The sequence below is a fragment of the Hakea prostrata genome, chromosome 2 (assembly GCF_041222555.1).
Source record: "Hakea prostrata isolate BN-2017 chromosome 2, UWA_Hpros_2, whole genome shotgun sequence".
Lineage (NCBI taxonomy): Eukaryota > Viridiplantae > Streptophyta > Magnoliopsida > Proteales > Proteaceae > Hakea > Hakea prostrata.
In genome coordinates this window covers 50,421,963-50,444,317 of record NC_142601.1, presented here as the reverse complement: position 1 = coordinate 50,444,317, position 22,355 = coordinate 50,421,963, and the positions used below count along the sequence as shown (strand labels likewise).

Sequence of the window (22,355 nt, the reverse complement as noted above, 5' to 3'; positions counted from 1 at the left end):
TAATATAATTGCTATTTATAAAAAAAGAAAGTTAACTGAAACCTGCAAATGTTGCCAACATTTTGAAACTTGGTAAAATCTCTAAAAATTAGTAACAAAGGAAGAAAAAAAATGTAACGTTACTGGCATAACATTTTGCTTCAACATAATCTTTATATGACATATTATAGTGAAAATATAATCATATAGCTCTCAGAGAATCTAAGAGGTCTGAGGCCCTATTAACATACCATCAATCAACTAATGTAAAAGTAGTTCATTTGTCCTCTGTTCTGTGACAAACTATTTAGTTTTCTTGGTGTTCTCTTCCCCTGCTTAAACACTATGCACTACATCATAGCAGTTAGGTGATTTGAGCATAATAATATCGATGAAAGTAAATTCCCAGAGCTACTGGGAAGGCAGGCATTGGGAAGGGTACGTAGTCCTTTCTCTGTCAGTCAATCTGTCCTCATGTCTTCAAATTATTCTGTCCCAGTTATTCATTCGTGTACTGACTCTTCTATGCTGCTTGCTCAGAGAACCCTCTTATGTCTTGCTGGAAGAGTGTTGACAAATTGACAATAGTCAACAAAATAATATATTCTCAACACATCCTACTCATGTATACATATTACCAATGAAGACAACTTCAGATTAAATTGTAGAAATAAAATAATATGTTATGGACACAGAATCAAAAAATGCTATACAGAAAAAAACTAATGGAGGTCATCGACCTTCGTCTATGGAAGAAAAGGATATAGTATTGGTCGAAGAATCCTCAACTAAACCACCATCAATTGAAGAAGCTATGGTAATGCCAGTACTAGTAGTATTAGTAGTATTAGTAGTAGTAGTAGCAGCAGCAGCAGTAGTAGCAGTAGCAGTAGTAGCATACGAATAGGTGGTGGACCAACGCCCTCCACGGCCATGAATTCCTGGTTTTCCAGGTTTAGGCAATGTAAATGAATCACTTGAAAGCATGAGATGAATAGAACCCATGTCCGGTCTCTCAGCAACAGTTGCTTGACAGCATAATAATCCCAGCTGAACGCAGATTGCTGTCTCATCATGATTGAACTCCGCAAGATTAGGATCCACTAATTCCAGCACATTTCCTTCTTGATAGAGCTTCCAGGCCTATGAAAGGAAGAAACCAAACCTGAGCAATTGGAGCAAATAATAGCTATTCAAGATGTATATATACATATATTCACATTTTCAACGAAGAAGAAAGAATAAAAACTGCTCAATGGTAGTATGGTCATCCATCCATACTTTGTAGTTTATGTAGGTACATGGAAAGAAATTACTTCTAAGTTTCTTAAAGTAAAAACTTAGTTCTCCCCCTCGGTTCTTGTGCCCATTAATCAAGTAACTACTGGAATCCACAATACTTAACAGATAAATCTAGACCACCTGATAATGGTACCTTTCCCGACATATCACCTCTAATCCAAGGATTACTAATTAGTGCTATGCCTGACTGAAAGCTGGATGGTGCAACAACAATTCAACTGACAACGGTGAGTTCACTTTGGTCAGAATCATATAAAGAGGAAGCAGTCAACGGAAAGTTTGGATTGAGAAGGTACGATATGCTCCAATTATTGTCCAATATATGTATATATAAGCTACTTCATAACTTTGTAATAACCTGCAAACTTTGTGTAACTTACATAACTCAAAAGATCCACCTCTTCTTCATCCAACTTTGAGTCATGATTCTTTCTCCCACTCACGATCTCTAACACCAATATTCCAAAGCTAAAGACATCAGTTTTCACTGATAAGTACCCATGCATTGCATACTCAGGAGCCATATAGCCACTGGATTCAATTAAAAAAAAAAATCTTAGTTTCAGTAACCTGAAATTTTCACCCAAAAACAACTATAGATCAATACCAAGCGTAATATGGATCAACTAGAGACAATCTGCAGCTGTTTACTAACATAGCTTGTATAAGAGTGAAAATGCATGGTGAAGAAGCTACTCACTGAGTACCCGAAATCCTAAATGTCTCCATATGAGTGTCTTCGCCAGGAAAGAGTCTTGCCAGGCCAAAGTCTGAAATCTTTGGGTTCAGCTGCTCATCGAGCAAAATATTGCTTGCTTTGATGTCTCTATGAATGATTCTCTCTGGGGCCTGCTCATGTAGGTAGAGAAGACCTTTTGCCACACCATAAATTATCTCATACCGCTTTGTCCAATTCAAGGATGATGACATGCTCTTATCTGGACAATTGCACCACATCAACTACCCAGTGAGTTTTCTTCCTCAATATAGGTTTCTAGTTTTAGCACATGATCTACTTGTAGCTTTGGTTCAAATGTAAGTAGTATTTCTTATGTAGTACAAATACCAAAAAGGAAATAATCAAGACTTCTATTGGGCAGATACTCGTAGACAAGCATCTTCTCAGGACCTTCCGCACAACATCCCAACAGTGTCACTAAGCTTTTGTGCTGAATTTTCAACAACAGCTTCACTTCATTTATGAATTCCTGTTGCCCTTGTCTTGAATTCAAGGACAGCTTCTTCACGGCTACTTCTTGACCATTTGGCATTAAGCCCTGCAAGCAAAGGAATATTGCAAAATATACGTAAGAAAAAGTTGTTTTTTCATAATGAGCGAGAATGTTCTTGCTAAGTTAATCCATTAAGAAAGGGAAAAGATGTATTAAAAGGTGGAAGAACTGCTAATTCAGGGATTTGGCAGTTGACGCAGCCAACTGAATTGGTAGTCTTGTGTCTATGTTGTATAACTATACCTAATTAAGGCTAAGCAGATATATCTAAGTTATAAGGAAGAGTAAGAGGATTCTCTGAGCAAGTGGCGAAATGGTATCATCTAGAGAAGCGCAGCACCAATGTCATAAAATGGGCAGAGAGAGAATGGCATGGACCACAGTGTAACACCCTAAGACAGAAATCCTAATGAAGAAGAAAGTTACTACTGTCACTAAATGACTTCTTTTCAGCATTAACCATCCATCAACATTAGCTAATTGCTAACCCCATTATGGTTTACCAAGTGGCCGAGCACGTCTCAATAGTATACACTGTCTAAATGGTCCTTCTGTCTATTGTCCACCAACACCCACCTGCACCATGTTCATGGCCCACCATGAGCCATAACCTTCCCGAGGAAAGTTAGAACCACGACCGCATCCGGCAACAAAGGCAGAACTGTCATTGAAAGCAGATGAGATATCAATTCTGAAGGGAGAAGAAAGGCACTAGAGACGAGAGGATATATCAATCAGGGAATGCACCTTCTCTCCTGCAAGCAACTAACTCTTTACTGACAGGAAACTGAAATTTAAGTGGATGATAAATATTGAGCTCCTCCCACATCATCTCAAAGGCACTTCAGTACTCATTCAGAGATTTATCCCCCTGCTTGAAGTTACAATTTATCATAAAGACAACAAATTTCCCACAGAATTTTTTTTCTTGGAAGAAGCATTCCTTCAAGTCACCGTAAACTCTGCTGGCAGGGTGTGGAACATAACTAGTGTAGTATTGTATTTGAAGGATCAAAACAGTAACCAAACAAGATCTTTTCACAGAGAATGAATTTCATACATGAAAGGTTATCTATAGCACAAAGACAAACAAAGACCTAGAGTAAAACCTTAGGGGTGAATTTAAAATAACATTATGATAATAAGGACAGAATTGCAAACGCACGGTGGAGGCGGATCTGTAGACCATAATTCAAATAAGACGAACTAAAGATTATCAAGTAGAGATGAGCAAAGGTACCCTGGAATTTTGATGTAAAATGGATGGCCTGATCTGGTTAGCTACTAAAAACAGAAAATAGACCACCAACTCGACTTGTTAATAGATGAAGAATTTGAAGGAACAATAAGAAAAACAAAGTAACAACTAGACTTCACACCACAAGGTAGATTGGTTGGATTGAACACCAACCTACCTTGATCAAACACAAGGAGTCTCCATAGAGAAGAATGGCTTGCAAATAAATTATTTAAGAAAGATTGATAAGTGAGTTGATCAGCCCTCTGATGCAGAATTGAAGACATATTTAAGAAAGAAGAAGCCCATTGGGTTAGGCCCATCAAATGCCTAAAGCTATCACCCAAATCAGCCCATGGCTTTCATGGGCTAGGACTGTTTTAGTGGGTTAACGTTAGCCCACATATGTTGAACTTCATAGTCTAGACCTAAGCCCAAGTCTAGTTTTTGAAAAGTCAATAAAAGGGGCTATGGTTTGAAAATAAAAGAACTCATTGTTAAAGGAGTTTTCCTTTGTCAAAGAGATAGGTAGTAGTTGAGTTATTAATAGGTAGGTGGTGTTAGCTAGTGGTTGGATGTTACCATTAATGTTTATGTCTCTTTAGAATGCTATATAAAGAGACCTATGTAAGAGGTGAAGACACAACTCATCTATTGAAATCAAATTGCTTTGTTAGCATTCCTTCTCTATGGAGACTCCTTGTGTTTGATCAAGGTAGGTTGGTGTTCGATCCAATCGCTCCACCTTGCGGTGTGAAGCCCTAGTGTTACATTGTTATTCTCAATTCCCTCATATTGTCCTTTCAATTTCTTCATCATAGTTCTGCCCCTATTTTGAAGATCTATTAAGCCCTATTGTTATGTTATTATCCTTATAATATCTCTCTAGTTTTAGCCCTCTTTCACACCTAAATTTTGCCTCATCTTAAGTCTATCAAATCTGAACTTGATTCCCTGTGAAAGGTCTTATTTGGCTACTATTTTGATCAATTATAGGCAATCTAAAGACAAAGTCACACAGGTGTTAAATACATCAAACAACTACTAGCTAACACCCACCTAGCATTGACCCAACCACTAGCTAAGTCTTGACAAAGGAAAACTCCTTTGACACCGGAGTTTCTTATATTCAGACTACAACCCCTTTTCTTGACTTTGATATCTCTCAAGTTTCCATTTATATTACACAAGTCTTGGGCCTAGGTCTAGCCCATGAAGATCATTATATGTGGGTTGACTCTAAGTAGAGCAATCTTGGCCCATGAAAACCACGGACTGATTTAGGTTATATCCTTAGGCCATTATTGGCTTGACCCATTGGGCTTTTTCTTTCTATTAAACGTCTTTAGCTTTGCATCAATATTTGTGGCAAGGGTTGGCTACATGCTATATCTTGTTCAAATAAGTGTCATTTTCACACAACCACTCCTCTTCATTCTCCGGAATCAATAGGAATTGGACCAGATTTGAGATGCTTCATCTTGCTGTTAACATTAATATGGACCTTAACTGTCTGAACCTGTAACAAATAATTTAACACTCCATGGAGTTTGACAGTAGTAATCAGGACATTAACATTGTGTATAGTAGGTTTGGATCAGCTATCATGTACAGAGACAATAACACAAACAGGATCAAGTCCAAACCACCAAATAAGGCAGCAAGAGAAATGATATAAACAGTGAACACCAATTTACCAAAACTCATTGGAAGCACTGTTAAACAGCCCTCCATATCCGGATACAAACAAAATACCAATGGGAATATAAGACTCAAGATGTCACAGAGATTTGATGACGATCCCAAGATGTATGAGAATTTCTGAGCTATATACTAGATCTCTGGATATAACTTTTCAATAGAAGAAAGTATTCCGGTCACCATAGATATACTTGGTTTCATCAGTGTTTATGACCTATGCCTTTGATTGTTCAATAGAATTTACTTCAATTACAATTGCTGCAAACACATCCTGCTCAACTAATTTCAACTTTACCTTGCTATAACCTGGGTTCCTGAATTTCCAGCTCATACTCAAAGTAACTGTGCTTTCTGCATGCATAGCAATTTCCTTTCTTCAATTTAAACTTCTCCCTTTCCTAATCCAAATCAATTTCTTTGACTGCTTGTATCTACCGGGTTTGACCAAATTCGCCATCGTTTTAAACTGCTTTATCTTTTTCCTAATTCTCTTCTCCATTTTCCCTCAAACAATTATTTAATGAAAAATCCAATCATTTCTCACATGTTTCATATTCAGTTTAAATCCATTTCAGGATTGCAGCAGTTATTAAGGACGGAACTTGCCAAAAGATTTTCGGGTAATATCATGCTTCTGTCACCAGTTTGAGTACAAGAACTTGAAATTCATTGACTTGTGTAGAACAATCTCTTAGAAATTGTGCCAATGCAAGAGGCTCCTGCTGCTGCAGGGATAGTAAGGGGTAACGTAAACAGCCTTACCCCTTGCTACATAGAAGAGGTTGTTTCCAAGCTATGAACCTCCAACAAGAGATTGCAATAGAGCAATCTACCATTGTGCCAAGGTTAACCCACTTCATCTTCATCACAAAACTCAAGAATTTTGGCAAGTTCTCATACTTGTTGCTTTCAGCATCAAGAATAAACATTTCTGCTAATTTAATGACATTGAACACACATACTCAGAGAGTGCGTAAACATTTACACTCAAACTCTTCATAGCAGGCAGAAGGGTATTTGATGTAAACATTGTGCAACTCATATTCTTCATGGCAGTTAGAGGAGTACTTTATGGTGTATTCTTGATGTAAACCAAATCCAGGAGCTCCAGTGAGGGCCCAAAGGGCTTACCAGCACCCTACGACCCTACCAGCAACACCAGTGAGTTCATCCAAGTTTAGGGGTAATTTTGCCACTTTTGGGTTGAGTCACTTAGGGCCTAGTTGGGTTCAGCATGTCAGTAGGACCCTAGATCTATTTTTATTTAAGCAATTCAGTCATTCTTTTGCAACTTATTGAAGAGTCCTTGTCAGTGTTGGATTCCTAGTTTGTGTTGGAATCCCCTTGTCTACTTTTTGTTAGGACTCCATATCTACTCTCAAAATCCAAATTGGATCTCTCCAAAGTAAGATATGAAAGAGTCCTTGTTAATGTGAGAGTCATTGGTTAAATCAAAGTCTTACTTAGAATTAGAGTTCTAATTTGAAGTCCAGTAGGTTTCCTAGTCTGAGTCTTACTTTATTTCTTTTAGAGGCTATAAATAAAGATTCCATTCGCTGTAAACACAAGTTGAATTGATCAAAAAAATTGAGTTTGGAGGAAATAAGTAGTTGGCTTCCTTGGGAGGACTGCAGCAGCCCTTGAGTGTCTTCTTCAAATTCCAGCCATTGTTCTTCAGTTCCAGCAGCAGCATACCATCTCCAAGTAAGTGAACAGAAACCCCATCCCCTCCATAACCCTCTCCCCTTCTTCTAGTCCATCTGCAAGCCTCTTTTCACCTCCCTAACCTAATTTCAGAAAATCATCCCCCATCGCAGACTTTCCCCAACCCTGCAGCACCATTAGGATCCCTCCCCCTTCAAGTCTAGTTAAATCTCTACCCTCCCATAACCCTAAGCCTTAGTTACAGAAGCCCCCCCCCCCCCCCCACCTTTTCCTTTTTTGCACTTTCTTCTTCTTTTCCTCTCCTTAAACCTGAGGCTGCTTAGTAAACCCAGAAAACAAGAAAAACAGAATTATTCCTAACCCCTAGAACACCCATATCTTCCAAACCCTAATTCCAATCCCTTCACCCTTTTAGGATTAGCTTCCCCATTACCTTACACTCAATCCTAACCCCACCCTCCTTCCTTAAAGTAAACCCTAGAAATTCTGCAAATCACATCTTCTCCATTAGATACCCTAACCCTAGAATTTTCAAGTTCTTAGATCTCTCCAGCCCTTCATCTGACCTTAAACCTGTCCAGAATTAGATACATCAAACCAAAGTGACATTTGACCTTAACCCAAGCCTGATCCAAACCCTAGAAACCCTAATTTCCCAAACCCTAGAACTGAAATTCAATTCTGGAAATTACTTCACATCAAGATTCCAAGCTTCAAAACCCAGAATTCCCTATTTCTAAACCAGGCCAAACACTTCTAGGGCACCACTACCTTATCCTATAAAACCTAATTCCTCCAAGAAATCTTCAGTTACAAACATATACAGCCTTAGAAGACTGCTGGTTCCCTAAGAAAGCATCCTGGAATGAACCCAATTCTTGGGCATAAATCTAGTCAAAACCCTAGAATTTTGTTCGCATCAATTCTCAGATGTAAGTCTTCTCCACTAGCCATGATGCAACTTTGTACTCACAAGAGTCACAACTAAAGTCTTAAGAACTGTATTAATGAAATTCAAAGAGATAATAAACTTAGCTTGTTGATGAATGCCATTGATGTTCAATCTTCATGAAGCATTGTAATGTTAGCCATGTCCTTCACTTCTATATACCAGGTTCCCAACCACAAAAACCCAATTAAGGTTAAAAGAACAAAAATAGGGGTCAGGTCATCTCTCATTGAGTCATTAGTTCACTCTTGCTAGCACAATTTGATTATGTATGAACTAGTTTTCTAAGACAGAACAACCTTTATTAGCTCTATAATGATTGTGCACTTGCTTGCTAGGCTTTATCAAGAAAGCCTTACTTCACTCTCATTTATTTTTTCAAATGCAAGGATGGACATCCCAGCCTTTGGTTTGACTAGTGCAATGGGTCCATATCCCAAAATTGGTGTTATTGAGATTGAATGAGAACTATTCAACCTTCATAAAAAACAGAGGTGCACTCAGCAACGGCTGTGAGAGGCCCAAATGAGTTGAGCTCAAGACTATACACTTCCTTGGCGAAGGTCCCTTGCTAACTCAACTACCCATTGGGGTTTTCTAGAAACCTTTGGTTTTGCCTGACTTCAGCAACAAGGAACTGCTATAGAGCAATGTTACGCAAAAATAAGAATAACAACTCTGGCGTAGAGAGATCAGTTCAAATAGATAGATCAGTTAGAGAATTGTTTGCCACTTAGTAATTGTAAGAGTGGGACAACATTTTCTAAAGTAACCCCATGAAGAAGAGCACATAAGGACTTCAACGATCAAAGATTTAAACTTGCAATAGACTCCTGATCTATGAATAGAGACCCACTTGTATGAAAGTGCCTTTGTATAAAAATATGACTACAGGAAATGACTTGTATAATTCATGACTAGAATCTCATGCCTTTGTACCATTCATAGCTCTTTTCAGGGTTTTCGGTGAAAGCTGAAAGATCCTCATCCAATCTGCACCCCAAAAAAAATCCCTCCGTCCGTGCCTGTGGGCCCCAGTCCTTGTGACTGGTCTGAAATTATTTTAAAAAGAAAAAAAGAAGAAAAAAAAAAAAAAAAAAGGGGGGGTCTCAGTGCCTATGGACCATTGGAATAGTTAAGTGGGGGCGTCGACCGTGTAAATATAAAAACTAAAATTAAAAAAAAAAAAACCTTATTTATATATATATATATATATATATATATATATATATATGGCAATAATACCTTATTTGTATTAAATTAGCCGAAAGCTCAACTCCTACCCACCGTTTACCAGAAAGAAAAAAAAACATGTTACCCACCCACAACGTCCATGGACCCACCAGTTGGCGTTCATGAAGTGGGTCCCTCGCTTCTCGAATTGAATTTTCACAATTTTTTTAAAGGCGGTGTCGACTTTGTCCAAAATATTAAGATAAGGTGTCGTGTCAACAGTCAAATGACAAAACTATTTAAAAGGAAAGCGTCTTCGTTTTGGTCTTTACGACAGGGACGGCGGTCGCAACGACTATTTCCGACGACCAACTCCTCTGAACTCCACGGCGCCTAGGCTCCAGTCGTCAAGGACAGTTACCCGATTGGTTGGAAACACGCTTTGTATCAAGACCCAACAGAGAAAGAAAAAAAAAAAAAAGGCGGAAGCGAAATCCACTAGATAGCGAACACGTCAAATTACTCGGACTAAATTAGACGTCAAGGGGTATTAACGGATTTTCAATGTCAGTTTTGGTTCGAATTGCGTTGTCGGTCAATTTCATTCAGTTTGGAATCAGGCACGAACGTTTAGCTACGTTTTCACGCGTTCGGTTCGGTTCGGGTTTCGATGTAACCTGAACCAACAAAATACTTCACTCTAAACCAGAGACTAAAGTCAGACCGTTAAGAATTTAGTTTGGCTTGAACCGGTTTAAATGGATCCATTCGTTTCCCTAGGGTTTGCCTCCCACGTGGTCAACTCCATCTCCACTCGTTCGTCGTGCTGGGTAAGGCATCCATGGTCATGGAAGACGAAACTTCTACGGAACTAGTATAGACTTTGACCTTTTGGATCAGGTCAACCAATTGAATAAAAAAATGAGTAAGACATGAATGCCGCAAATTGAAAATCTTGATCAAGATTTTGATCAGGACAATTAACAACACAATAAATGCACAACAACAAAAAAAATTTGAATGGGTATTGAGATACCGAATTATTCGATACGACCGATACTGCAAGCAGAATTGGTAAACACTTGCTCAACGTGTTAATTGGTCCCATGACTGGCTTCGGTGCCATAAATCCAGTGAACTATTAAGAGAAATTTCTTAAATTAAAAATTTTTGACTGTCAGATCAAGATCTCAATCAAAATTTTGATCCAACAGCCCATATTGCATATTGTATCACTAAATGGTTATTCCACTTCCGGGTTCGACATCACCACTTTTCCTGTGGCAGCAACAAGGACTTGACGCAAGCATAAAGGTCTAAAAGAGGCAGTTGGAAATTTTGGGGAGTTCTACTAAAACAAGAACACCTTTCTGCAACTAGTTTAATCTTCTGATGAAGAGTTGAACCAAACTTGACCGAAGAAAACTAAATCTTCTGATGAACAGAAAATCAACTTTAAGGACTAAAATTTCATTTTCAGTAATCAATAATCCCGAATCGCCAAACCCAGGAGCATAATGAAGTTCGAATCATCAATTCAATCACAAATGAATAAGAACCCTGCGTCAATTTAACTCGGAAAACTTGGTTTTGCGAAACGAAAGGAGGTGGAATAAGCACAATGGAGATAATCGAAGCAGTTGAGCAGATGATTTAATCAAAATGATATTCTGGAGTACCACTGAAGAGAATTAATTGAACTATACAGAGAGAGAGAGAGAGAGAGCGTACCTTGAAAACGGGGCCGAAGCCACCATGGCCGAGCTGATTCAAGTCAGAGAAGAAATTAGTAGCGATTTGTAGAGTTCGAAGCTCGAAGAACAAATCCCAAGAACCGTCCCCATGTTCTTCTTCACCTGCTTCGTCTCCTTGCCCTTTCTTCTTCTGTCTCCTCCACAAACACGAACACAACGCCCATTCCATCATCGACTCCATCGACCATCAGTATTTAACGAGCCGGTTCCGATTACCCTAGTCGAACGTCTTCAGGCTCCAAATGGAATCCTCGCAACGTGAAGCAAAGAAGAATTACCAAGAAAAACAACAACACTTCGATTATGCTTTTTATTTCCACTTCGCTGCTGAGTAGAATTTTCACGGGTTAACATCCACTACAACTCTCAGGATTCATCTCTGTAATTCATTTTCTAGTAATTCCCTCACAGGATTGTGGCAATGTGGCATTTATGTAATAACGGTTATTTAATTTAAAATAAATTTAAATTTTATTTGAACTCATATAACTAAAAGTTAAATTTAATAAATTCCTAAAATTCTCTCAATCTCCGTCACCTAATTTTAGGGATATATTATATTTAATTTTTAATTGAATTCTAATTGTGGTAGTTGGATAATTAATTGCCATGCATAAATTGCAAGGATTGAAAATTATAGAGATGTGAAACCAATTTTCACGCACAACTTTCTCTTTCACATTTAATATTTGGTTGACGTGGAAAAACATGAAAATTTTCCCTTGAAAGTGACAATGAAGCCATTGGCATTATTATCATTTACGAAAGAGATCAAAAACGTTGGATTCAAATCAATATTATCAGGAACAGACAAATAGCCTCTAAATTCAAATCAATATTACCAGAAACATATTACCATTTCGTTGGGTTTTTGTGGCTATCCTACTTATCTTGTGTCAGTTTTTTTTTTTTTTTTTTTTTCAGGACAATTATTGTGCAAAACTAAAGTTCCACCCCCTTTGGACAGAAATGTTTTTGTTTTGCCTTTTTGTTTCTGGTACCTACCAGAGTTTTTTTTTTTTTTTTTTGGTTATATACTTATATAACGTATGGGTTAGTTGATCTTCCCCTTTTCATGAATAACATGTTTGGAATTGACTGCCTGGATGCGTGTCCCATCACCATGTTGAATGGATGAAAATTTCTTCCTCACACTCCCCGTCACTATCTATTTTGTAGATTTTGAATACAAGACAATGCCGTATTTATTCTTTTCTACCAAAAAACGAAAGAAGAAAAAAGAAATGCGGTGTTTCTTGAGAACAAAACTAACCTCATGATTTATCCCTTTCACTAGACCACACCCACGTTATTCTTGTTAACTAGTCACTCTGTCTATGCAAGCATTGCATCAACAATTAGCTAGGTTTTGAAACTTCACAATCAAATACAAATTCTAGTCCTTTGTTTCAAAGAAGTGGTTCCTATACTCCTTTGTTTTTAGAGCAAATTGCACAGGCACCCCAAAATGGCGGCTTTAAAGCATTGACACCCCACTTTATGTTTGAAAAACACAGACACCCAATTCATTAAACATGGTAGTCCATTCTGTTATTGAAACCATTAGTCCACTATTTATTTTTCTGAAATTCCAAAAATGCCCTTATGGAGAAAAAAAATGGCCAAATGTATTCTCTCTATTCACTCGGCTCTCCACCTTCGACTCCGGCAACAACACCGCCAACACCCTCTTCAACTCTGGCCAAAAATTTCATGGCTAAGTCGTGAGTTTATTCGATATTTTTCCATTCTAGGCCTCTCTTTCTTGATATCTTTATGTACCTAAATCAGCAAAGTCAGGCTCAGGGAGAGTAGAGATCAGCGATATTTCGCATGACCATTAATGAGCAGTTTCATCAAGCAAATTGCAGAAATCCATGGCTCCACCACCAGGGACTAGTTGCCGGAGTCGATCGGCACGGCTCAATTCTGAACCTTCTTGTTTATTACCCATATGATGATGATCATTTCTGATCTTCTTTCTCTTCAAACCATTCACTCTAGAGACCAGATCAAAGATCTTTATCTTGTACGGTTCCGAAGCTTCCAAGCATGACACGGCTCCAGGCTCTCCTAGGCCCAACTGCAGAAGCCATTGCTGCAATCTTTATTCCTTTAAGATTTCTACAACCCTGTCGGAGACTGTTTTCAGCAAATCGGGCTCGGGCCAATCCCTAGAAGACTCATTAGAGTGATGAACATTTCGAAGCTTGAAGAAATCATATGCAGTTAGAGAACATGAAGACATTATTTGATAAATACATACCCTTTGCAAGAATTAAAGGAGATGCCAACTCTGGCCTTGGCCATCTCAAGTGCCCAAGAAAACCTATGGAACTGCTTGGGTTTTTCTGTATTGGGTGATAAGTTGCTGAACCCAGTGATAAATCTGAGTCAGAATGTTTGAAGCGGCTAGATCAACAATGAATCGAAGCGTTGTGTTTTTGAGCTTTGGAAGCAGGAGAGTTTTTTTTCGATGGAACAGATAACAGAGAGAGCTGATGAGTTTGAGAATAGTGGTGCGAAATCCTCCACCGGAGAGTGCCAAAGGATCTTCGTAATCCTCGATGGAAGATTTTGATCTTGCCCTCGTGTTGCCTGATGGGTTTCTTCTTCTGTGATATTTCTTCTCGGAAGATTCCAATCTCGCCAAATCTCTCTATTGAAGAGGGTGTCGGCGGTGTTGCGGCCGGAGCCGAAGGTGGAGACCCGAGTGAAGAGAGAGAATACATTTGGCCATTTTTTTCTCCATAAGGACATTTTTGGAATTTAAAAAAAATAAACAGTGGACTAATGGTTTGAATAATAGAATGGACTACCATGTTTAATGAATTGGGTGTTTATGTTTTTCAAACAAAAAGTGGGGTGTCAATGCTTTAAAGCTGCCATTTTGGGGTGCCTGTGCAATTTGCTCTTGTTTTTATTGTAAATGTGCTCATAAATCGCTTGTTCTTCTTTTATTTCACTGTCCTTTTGTTAACAATTTGTTGGAAGGTCTCTCCCCTTCGATTGGATACATATATTTTTCAAGGCCATGATGTTGTGGACGGATGAAACTTCATTGAATCCTTCTATCGGACTATTGGTAATTTAGACTGGATGCATACTATTTGGAGTGTAGTAGCTTGGTTAATTTGGAAAGTAAAGAACATTTATTGGTTTGAAGGGCTTGCACCTAGTTTAAGTACATTTCTATGGTCCCTAAATAGTTTGTTGCAGGATATTCATAGTCGTTTTTTCGAGACAACTTCGACATCAGCCACAACTGAAGTGATTGACTCTCATATGTTGCATGCTTCAAGTCTTTTATTTACTCCTTTGCATACGCAAACGATCGATTTTTCTGACACCACTTTCTTTCATACTTTCTCAAATGGTTCTTTGGAGGTTGGGCTTTGTCTGAACAGCAAGTGGAGCTAGAAGCGATGTATGACATCCTTCAAGTGGCTTCTACTTTAGGGATCAAGAATATCAAGCTCTTTTCTGATTGTAAGGCAGTGGTTTCCAGTCTATATGAACATTCTAGTGCTCTAGATTGGCATTGTTCCAACTTACTTTAGCTTATTAAGCACTCTTTGTTGGGGTTGATAACTATGTTGTATTTCATATTTCTAGAGCTGAAAATACTACAACAGATATTTTAGCTAGGGGGCCCCGATGTTTGGGTCTGTCTAAAGTTTGGTGGATACAACCCCCTCGAGGACTTGATCCGTTGTACTCAGTTCCTGCTAGGAGGATTTCCCCATAGTTGTTTCTTTGAATGTATTTCTTTTTCTGTGTTTGGCTGAAGAAAAAAATAATCCAAATTTCAGTCCAGAGTTTTAGCCTAGTGAAGAATATGAGCTCTTTCATCATTTCTTCAAAGGCGAAGTTATCCCACGTTAGATTTCATGTCCTCACACTTCGTAATAAAACAAGAGAGTGGAACAGAAGAATCATCATGTTGTGTAGACAAGTTTATCATTAATGACCAAAGCATGAGTCCCCCTTTTCTTTTAGCCAGTAGTTTTTGAAACAACCACTTATTTGATCAATCGACTGCCAACACCAATGCTCTAGATTAGATCTCCATTTCAAATCCTAATTCAAAATAATGTGGATTAAAAACTGTTTCCAACCTTTGGTTGTCTTATTCAACGAAATGTAATAGAATAATCATTTTGCTCATATTTGAGTTTGATTGGAACCTCAAAGAGTCATTTATCTGTAGCCTTGATGAAGTACTCGTCATCTTGAAGAATGACGCCCCTAGCTATCCCGGGTTTAGTGCACAATGTCTGAAGGATATCAATCGACTCACAAACTGATATAGTTTTGCAAACATATGTTGTACTAGACAAATAGAAAATTATTTTATTTATTCCTCATATTTGTAAGCTTATATAAAAGCGATTCAAACAATAGGGGATATCAAAAAGTGATTCATCTCTTCTGAATCTTGGCATAATGGTTCATACATTAGAGAATCAATTTTCGGGCTTGCTTTTAATATTGGGAATAATGGCAATCGGGTGGCATATTCCAATTCAATATTTGATAATTAATTCAGTAATTATAGATCATGCAGTTGTGAAAAATGAGCATAAGTGAATGACAATCGTTCATCAAGAAGAGATTTTATGGAAATGAGTGCATAAAATAATCATGGATGATTGGGTGTTTCAGATCCCAAGGATGGTTCATGCATGAAATGTTAATGATCGTTTGAGTTTTAAATTTTCCAAGCAAGGTTCATAAATGGAGTGTTATGGAACTTTTATTTCCCAAGGAACCTCTCACTTCTTGAGCTTGGTTAATAAATGATCGAAGCTTTTTGTTTCCCAAACTTGATTCATTAATAACTAAAGCTTTTCATTTTCCAAGTTTGGTTTCGTAAATGACAAAAGCTTCTCGTTTCCCTGAAGTTGTTAAGGAGGCATTTATGGTTATATGGTATGTTCATTGTACCTACCATAGATCTCCACTATAAATTCTAGTCCTCCTCCCCCCATAATGAGCTCAAGGTATTGGGACCATTCTCTCTTTTAGTTTTAGAATCATGCTAAAGTTCTTTTGAGAGTCATGTTAGTATTTTGAGAGTATTGTCATTGTTGGTATTCTGGTGATAAAAGGAATGTATAATTCAAGTTCGCCGTAGCGGTTTACATTGTACTGGTAAACCATTGTTCGTCGTTATATCCTGGGAGATAGACATCCATTAAATCCTCAAGCACACTCTGGAGGGGACAAATCTGTTTTAAAGAAAGCATCTAACATGCTTCAATGGTTTTTCTTTACTCTTCTCCTATTGGTTCAAGTTCCATTTACATTTCTTTCCAAATTTAAGTTAATTCTTTATTCTCCTAATTATATCTACAATTTGGCTAATCATCTTAAAACAAATTCTTTAAGGTATAAGACATGGGTTCTTGTTCTAAGCGTAAAGGAATAGAACGAATTCAACTTCTGCCTAAGAAGATGGAAACTTTTGAGGGTCCTGTTCTTGATACTCTTTTAAATTTCTAAAAAAAAAAAGCTACTTATTGTAGATGGTGCAAGTCTCGAAGTCTCGACAATTTCGAACCTTTAAGTGGTGTAAATGAGTGAAAGTTAGCATTGGTTGAAATACTTATTGATTGATGCAAGCACAATAAAAGCCTCCTTAATTTCATTGTTGAGAGGGTATCATCATCCATTGATCTATCAGACATCATGGTGAGGGATGAGAGATTCTTTGACATTTTAGTTGTTAATAAACTCCATGACCTACTATCAAAATTGCTTAATGCTCCTATTCTTGATTATGAACTCTTGTTGAATGCTTGATACGTAAATGAGGAATTATGGAGGACCCTCAAGATCTAGTGAAGATGGACTATATGATATTTCCATCAATTTAAGATATTTGAAACATTAGTATAAAACTATTATATATTGCATATATAGTTATATGTAATTTTAATTCAAAATGGTAATCATCATTGAGATATTACATAGTGGTTATTTACTTTAGCATGAAAACCTTCATCATTAGATTCCGTGAATGGATATATAAGGCTGACTACCATTAACTTTTCATCTCACTACTTGGTTATTTGAAGTGTTAACCTGTCATTATAAATTGTAGTTTTATTTACTTAACTTTCTCAAAGTATTTAATATAAGGAGAAAGAAAGTGGAAAGGAAGAGAAAGATGATGTTATGTATTGTTTATATGTTTTTTTTATTTTCATACGCTCAAAGTGGGTAAGTTAAAGGTTTCAAAGAATTATTTACTCAAGCTCAAGCCATCATTACTTTGATTTAACCATTATATTGGTTTTTATCAGTTTGATATACTAGATGCTTTGAATTTATTTGTTCAATTATTTCATCTAGTGGACTTTGATTCGTGATGGCCTAAATCCTTTAACGAGTCTAGGCACAAGAAAATTTTTAAAGTTCATCTTCCCCATAATACTTTTCTGGGAGATACTTTGTTCAGGATGCTCACCCAACATTGTCATGTTTTTACTTAATGTGATTTGCAGTAATTTGTTTGCTTTAAGAACTATTCTTCACAAGCTTTTCACCTTTCCCTTGAAGCTTGCAATAAATTTACAACTTTGTTTCTCACTTGAATACTACTATGGTGTTGGAGTTCATGACACTTAAAAAAAAAAACAAGTAGGAGGTTATGAATTCTAGATGATTGTGTCATTTGTTTTTATTGTTAAATGGTTGGCTTGGATGTAGAAACTCAAAATGATCTAAGAAAGTAGCCTTTGAGCACATTGGTTCATAACAATTAGTAAAGGCATGGTTCTTTTGAAATTATAACAGTTCATCTGGGTTATAATTTTCATGACTGAGTGTCTTGGCTTGGTTCACATGTTTTGGAGGTAATGGCTCCATAACTGTATTATGGGTTGGATGAATTGCATAAACCTATGGCTAAACAATAATTGCATGATTTATATGATTAACACCAATTTTAGTTTTTACTTTGGTGTGAGATTATAGTCATATGGATATTGCAATCTCCAATGCTCATACAGTTTGGCATAAAATAGTAGAAAGAATATGTTCTTGATATTGGATTTGATCATAATTAGAACTGTCATCCATTGTTACTAGCATATGTTGTAAAATCCCTAAAATTCTATATCGATAAACTTACATTTCGGGACCACGAACTCGGAGTGCTAATAGAAGGCAGCTTCGGACCCTCCAAGTTGACACTGAAAGTTCAAAAACTGAACCTATGGACTTTGATGAACTAGAAGAAAACCCGGCCACTTTATTTGATTTCAAGAGGAGAGAGAAAATCAGTCCGGAAGGCATAAAAAGGAGATTTTTACATGCATGAAATCGATGCTAGATGACTCAAATGCTAAAGTAAATTATACTACTGATTGGGAAATGTTTAGGAGTACTTTCGAAGCCCATCGATAACGGCTTTCACATGTGAAAGTTATAGAGGCGGTTGATTGGGGCAGCAAGTCAATTTGACTAACCCCACCTAGAGAAAATGGTAATTTTGGGATTTTCAGCCAAGAAACCCTATTTTATGTTTTTCTCATCTCATAAATGATTTGTTCATACTAGAAGGAGGCTGAGAAAGTGGGAGAAGAGAAAAGCTATGAGATTTGAAGAATCCTTGCTCATTTGTCAGTACCAAAGAACAATTCACAAGGATAATCGTGTGTTGAGGTAAGAACTCTCTAAAAACCCTCTTTGCAAATTCTATTGAAGTATTTAAGATAATTGTAAGCAATGATGGTGGTGGTTGAGATAGTTGGTTGGATTTGAATACTTGTTTAGATTCCCCATTGTGTTTCCAAACCTCTTTGAGTGTTGATGGGTTTCATTTCGCCCATTTGAAATCAATCAACCCTCTCTAAGATGCCCGTGGGCGACTCTCTGAGAACCAAATTGGGGTTTTTGTGTTTGAGATTAATTGTGGATGTTTGAAAGGTGTTTTTAGGACATTGATTCCATCTTATTGAAGCCCCAAAAGCCCCCAAAAGTTTGGGTTTTGAAATAGCGTAAAAATATGCCTTTTTGGTTCACAGCTCAGAGGGCGGTTGACGAGGGCGGTCACGTAACCGACCGTCAACTGACTAATTGGCCCCTGCTCAAGTGTTGTGTTTTTGGTCTTTTGAGGCTTAATCTTGTTCCCCAGTTTAAACCTAATTTAATCTATATATTTTCTAGGGTTCTTGTAGCTTGTTAATATCTTTGAATTGTGGATTTTTGGACTCTTGGAGATTGTTTTGTCATTGACAAGTGAGGGAAATATTTCATGTATTGTGTATTCGATTTGATTATATATTTTATTATTATAAATGTCAATTATCATCTTATGAATTGCGTGAGACTCCGCATGGATAAAAGATAATTGGATGTTTATATTTATGTCATTATTCAATTCATTCAAATAATGATTGTGAATGTGATGCGTTGGGACCGGGTTGGGTGATAATGCATTGCATGTATACCAACCTGGGGTTGTTGGTTCACCCATTGCCCCTAGTGCCATAAATTTACATAGTCATTTATGTGCATTACATGTAGGTGTCTAGATGCATGGCTATATCACCTTTTAACATGCTACTACCCATTCGGCATGAGTATTGAAGCTAAGTGGCCCGTGATAACAGTGGTTGGGTCCTATAAGCCTCCAACAGAGGTATCCAATCCATGAGGAGACACAAACCCATTGTTATCGTGCAATGGTAAGGTTGCATATGTGGAGGGTCTGGGCTCATAGTTGTCAAAAGAAGTAGTCAATCCGTGAGGATACATGAGAACATCCACCAAAGCATATGTGTACGACCATAGGGCTATAAAATGTTAATCTAATAGGGGTAGCCAGTTCTTGAGGAATAACATTCCTAGGTGGAGAAGGATACGTGGATCAACATGGCCCTAGGCATGAAGAAATGTATCTGGACCACATATAATATGAAACGTAGTTGACCTTACATTGGACTAGACTTATCCTTGACACGCGCCAGTACCCATACCAATGGTGTGGTGAGAAAGTGATGACCTAATCCACCATGCATGGTGTGATGTAATCTAACCACTATACTGCAGAATCTCAACAGAGGTAGCCGTCCCATGAGGGATAAGAAAGACGAGACTTCCCAAAGGAGGCTGGTGTTACAACTTAATGTGTATCCGCCATAGAGACTAGCACTTGTGAGAGTACAGGGGCATACTTGTATAAATACATCACTCCATTTCATCTACATTCATATCCATACTTTGTATGTTTATTGGATGCATGCTATGTGATTTTGTTGACCTCACTAAGTTCTATGGAACTCATTCCTCGAAAATATATTTCTTCTAAACTCTTTTGTAGGTTATGAGAACTCCATCATTCCAAAGTATACGTTGCCAATTAAGACATGACATCTTGGCGGGTGGAGATGTGGAGACCCTTTCTATGCTGCGCCCATAAGAGCCACTCCTTTTGATTGTTGTTTGATTATTTTAGAGACATGGTAGAGCCTGACTGGGATTGTCTCTCTTTTGGGAAATCAAAGAATTAAACTAAATTCTCTTAGGGCCTGTTTGGTTACATGTCTGAGATTTCAATCTGGATTCTGATTGTTGTTTGATTATTTTAGAGACATTTATGGTAGAGGTGCCTGAGTTTCAAAAAGCTATACAATTGTATATTCACAAAATCTCATTTTGGGAATTATAACTCCATAGATTTGGTCGATTGAACAAACTAAATTCTCTTAAACTTTTCTTGGTAATTTTGAGACTTTCGCTCTTTTTGACATTAACTTTTCTTTTAACCCTGATTATAACTTTTTTTATCATTTCGAATCAACTGTAATAACTTTGATAATTAGTACTTTTTTATTCCTTTGCTCTTTGGATTATGGGTATTCAGGTATGTCTGTCACCAGTTGAAGATAACTGCAACACAAAATTCAGATAGGGATTTAGTATATTAATTTCACGTGTGCATGAGAGGAAAATCTCAAACTGGGTAAGGTTCCATTTAATTTACATAGTAGCTAGGCTTTAACGGTGCCAGCAGAATTTCCAGGTACTAATTTGATTAGCATTTCAATGCTGCCAAAAAGGTATGCATGATCAGATTGAATTCCAGAACCTGCCAATGAAACCAAAATTAAGAAGCCATTAATAAGAATTCATTGACCACCATGAACATCCAACATATAATTGAAGAGATTAAGTTAATGCTGTATAGTTGTCATTAAGTTTATGTTCCATGATAGAATGAAGAACAAATAACATACCTGATGAATTGGTCAGCACAAGCTCAAGATCTTCACCATTACCATAAATTTAGCTTTGATCACTTCACCAGGTAAAGTAGACATTCATTCTCATAAAATTAATGTGGCATCTACAGGGTTCAGAATTAGTAGAAATGAACAAAGTGATTCATGCCCAAACTATTTTATATTGAATCTGACCCACTAACCATCCCTCCACAACTACTGGGTAGAAATCAGATGGGCTTGGGCTGATTAGGTGAGTTTGTTGGGTATATGAAACTTGGCTAATCACAATGGGTTCCAACGGCTTCTTGCTCAAGTTTAAATGGATTAATGTTAAATTTATACTTTATACGGCCCCCCCTTATTACTCCAAGACAGATGCCAGAGTAAAACCCATTTAATACTATAGTACCGGCCACCGGGTTTGGTGGATCAACCAGGAACTAGAATTTTTTTTTTTCCTTTTGGTAACACTAACACCCTAGGGTCCTGTTTGATAACCCACTGAAAAACAGTTTTGGTGTTTATTGGTATGAGATGTAGAAAAATTAGTTAAAAATCATTTTGTTTCACATGATTTTTGCAGCATAAATTGAAATTTTTTGTCTCAAGAAACATTTTTTATGCAACAATTTCTGGTGTTTCTTACTTTGTGAAGCAGAAAAATCATCCAAAAACCGTTGGTTCACATAATTTCTGCAGCATAAATTGAAGTTTATGAAACTTTTTGCTTCTAGAAATACTTTCAACCCATGTGCTTCTCGAAGCAAAAAGAAATGGTATTTATGAAGTTTAATATTCTAAATATAAAAAATTAATAATGACAAATTTTATTATAATTTCTAAATTTATTTTAAGAAATAGATTCTATCAAATGCCTATGTATTACTTTTGCTTGCAGAAGCAAATTTGATCAAATGCCTGAAACAATGTTTTTTTCTTTGAATACTCAAAGCTGTTTTTAGTGTTTCTTAAAGCTAAAATACTTGGTAAATTATCAAACTATTCTAGAAGTTGATTTTTTTTTTTTTAAACTTATTTGACAGAATGTTTTTACAAAAAGATATTTTTGTAGTCACGAATTCACGATTAAATTTTTTTTTCTTCCTTTTGTTAATAGATAGCGAGCTG

At 37.1% G+C, this 22,355-nt stretch overlaps 1 protein-coding gene across 1 annotated transcript; it reads right to left on the bottom strand.

Annotated features, from left to right (window-relative positions):
• Positions 1 to 341: 341 nt before the first annotated feature.
• Positions 342 to 11,364, bottom strand: LOC149024709 (cysteine-rich receptor-like protein kinase 44). The gene is made up of 5 exons (XM_089144908.1): positions 10,970 to 11,364; positions 2,348 to 2,558; positions 1,982 to 2,219; positions 1,662 to 1,812; positions 342 to 1,122 (listed from the first exon to the last, which is right to left on the bottom strand). The coding sequence occupies exons 1-5, from the start codon at positions 11,171 to 11,173 to the stop codon at positions 712 to 714; spliced, it is 1,215 nt and encodes a 404-aa protein (XP_089001034.1). The 5' UTR covers positions 11,174 to 11,364; the 3' UTR covers positions 342 to 711.
• Positions 11,365 to 22,355: the final 10,991 nt, after the last annotated feature.

What these genes read in the sequence shown, in the direction of transcription:
- LOC149024709 (XM_089144908.1), bottom strand. Translation starts at nt 11,173, where the DNA reads ATGGAGTCGATGATGGAATGGGCGTTGTGTTCGTGTTTGTGGAGGAGA. An exon ending in TCTTGATTATTTCCTTTTTG is followed by an intron (nt 2,220 to 2,347) that starts GTATTTGTACTA and finishes GCAATTGTCCAG; the next exon opens with ATAAGAGCATGTCATCATCC. An exon ending in AGGTGGATCTTTTGAGTTAT is followed by an intron (nt 1,123 to 1,661) that starts GTAAGTTACACA and finishes TTCCTTTCATAG; the next exon opens with GCCTGGAAGCTCTATCAAGA.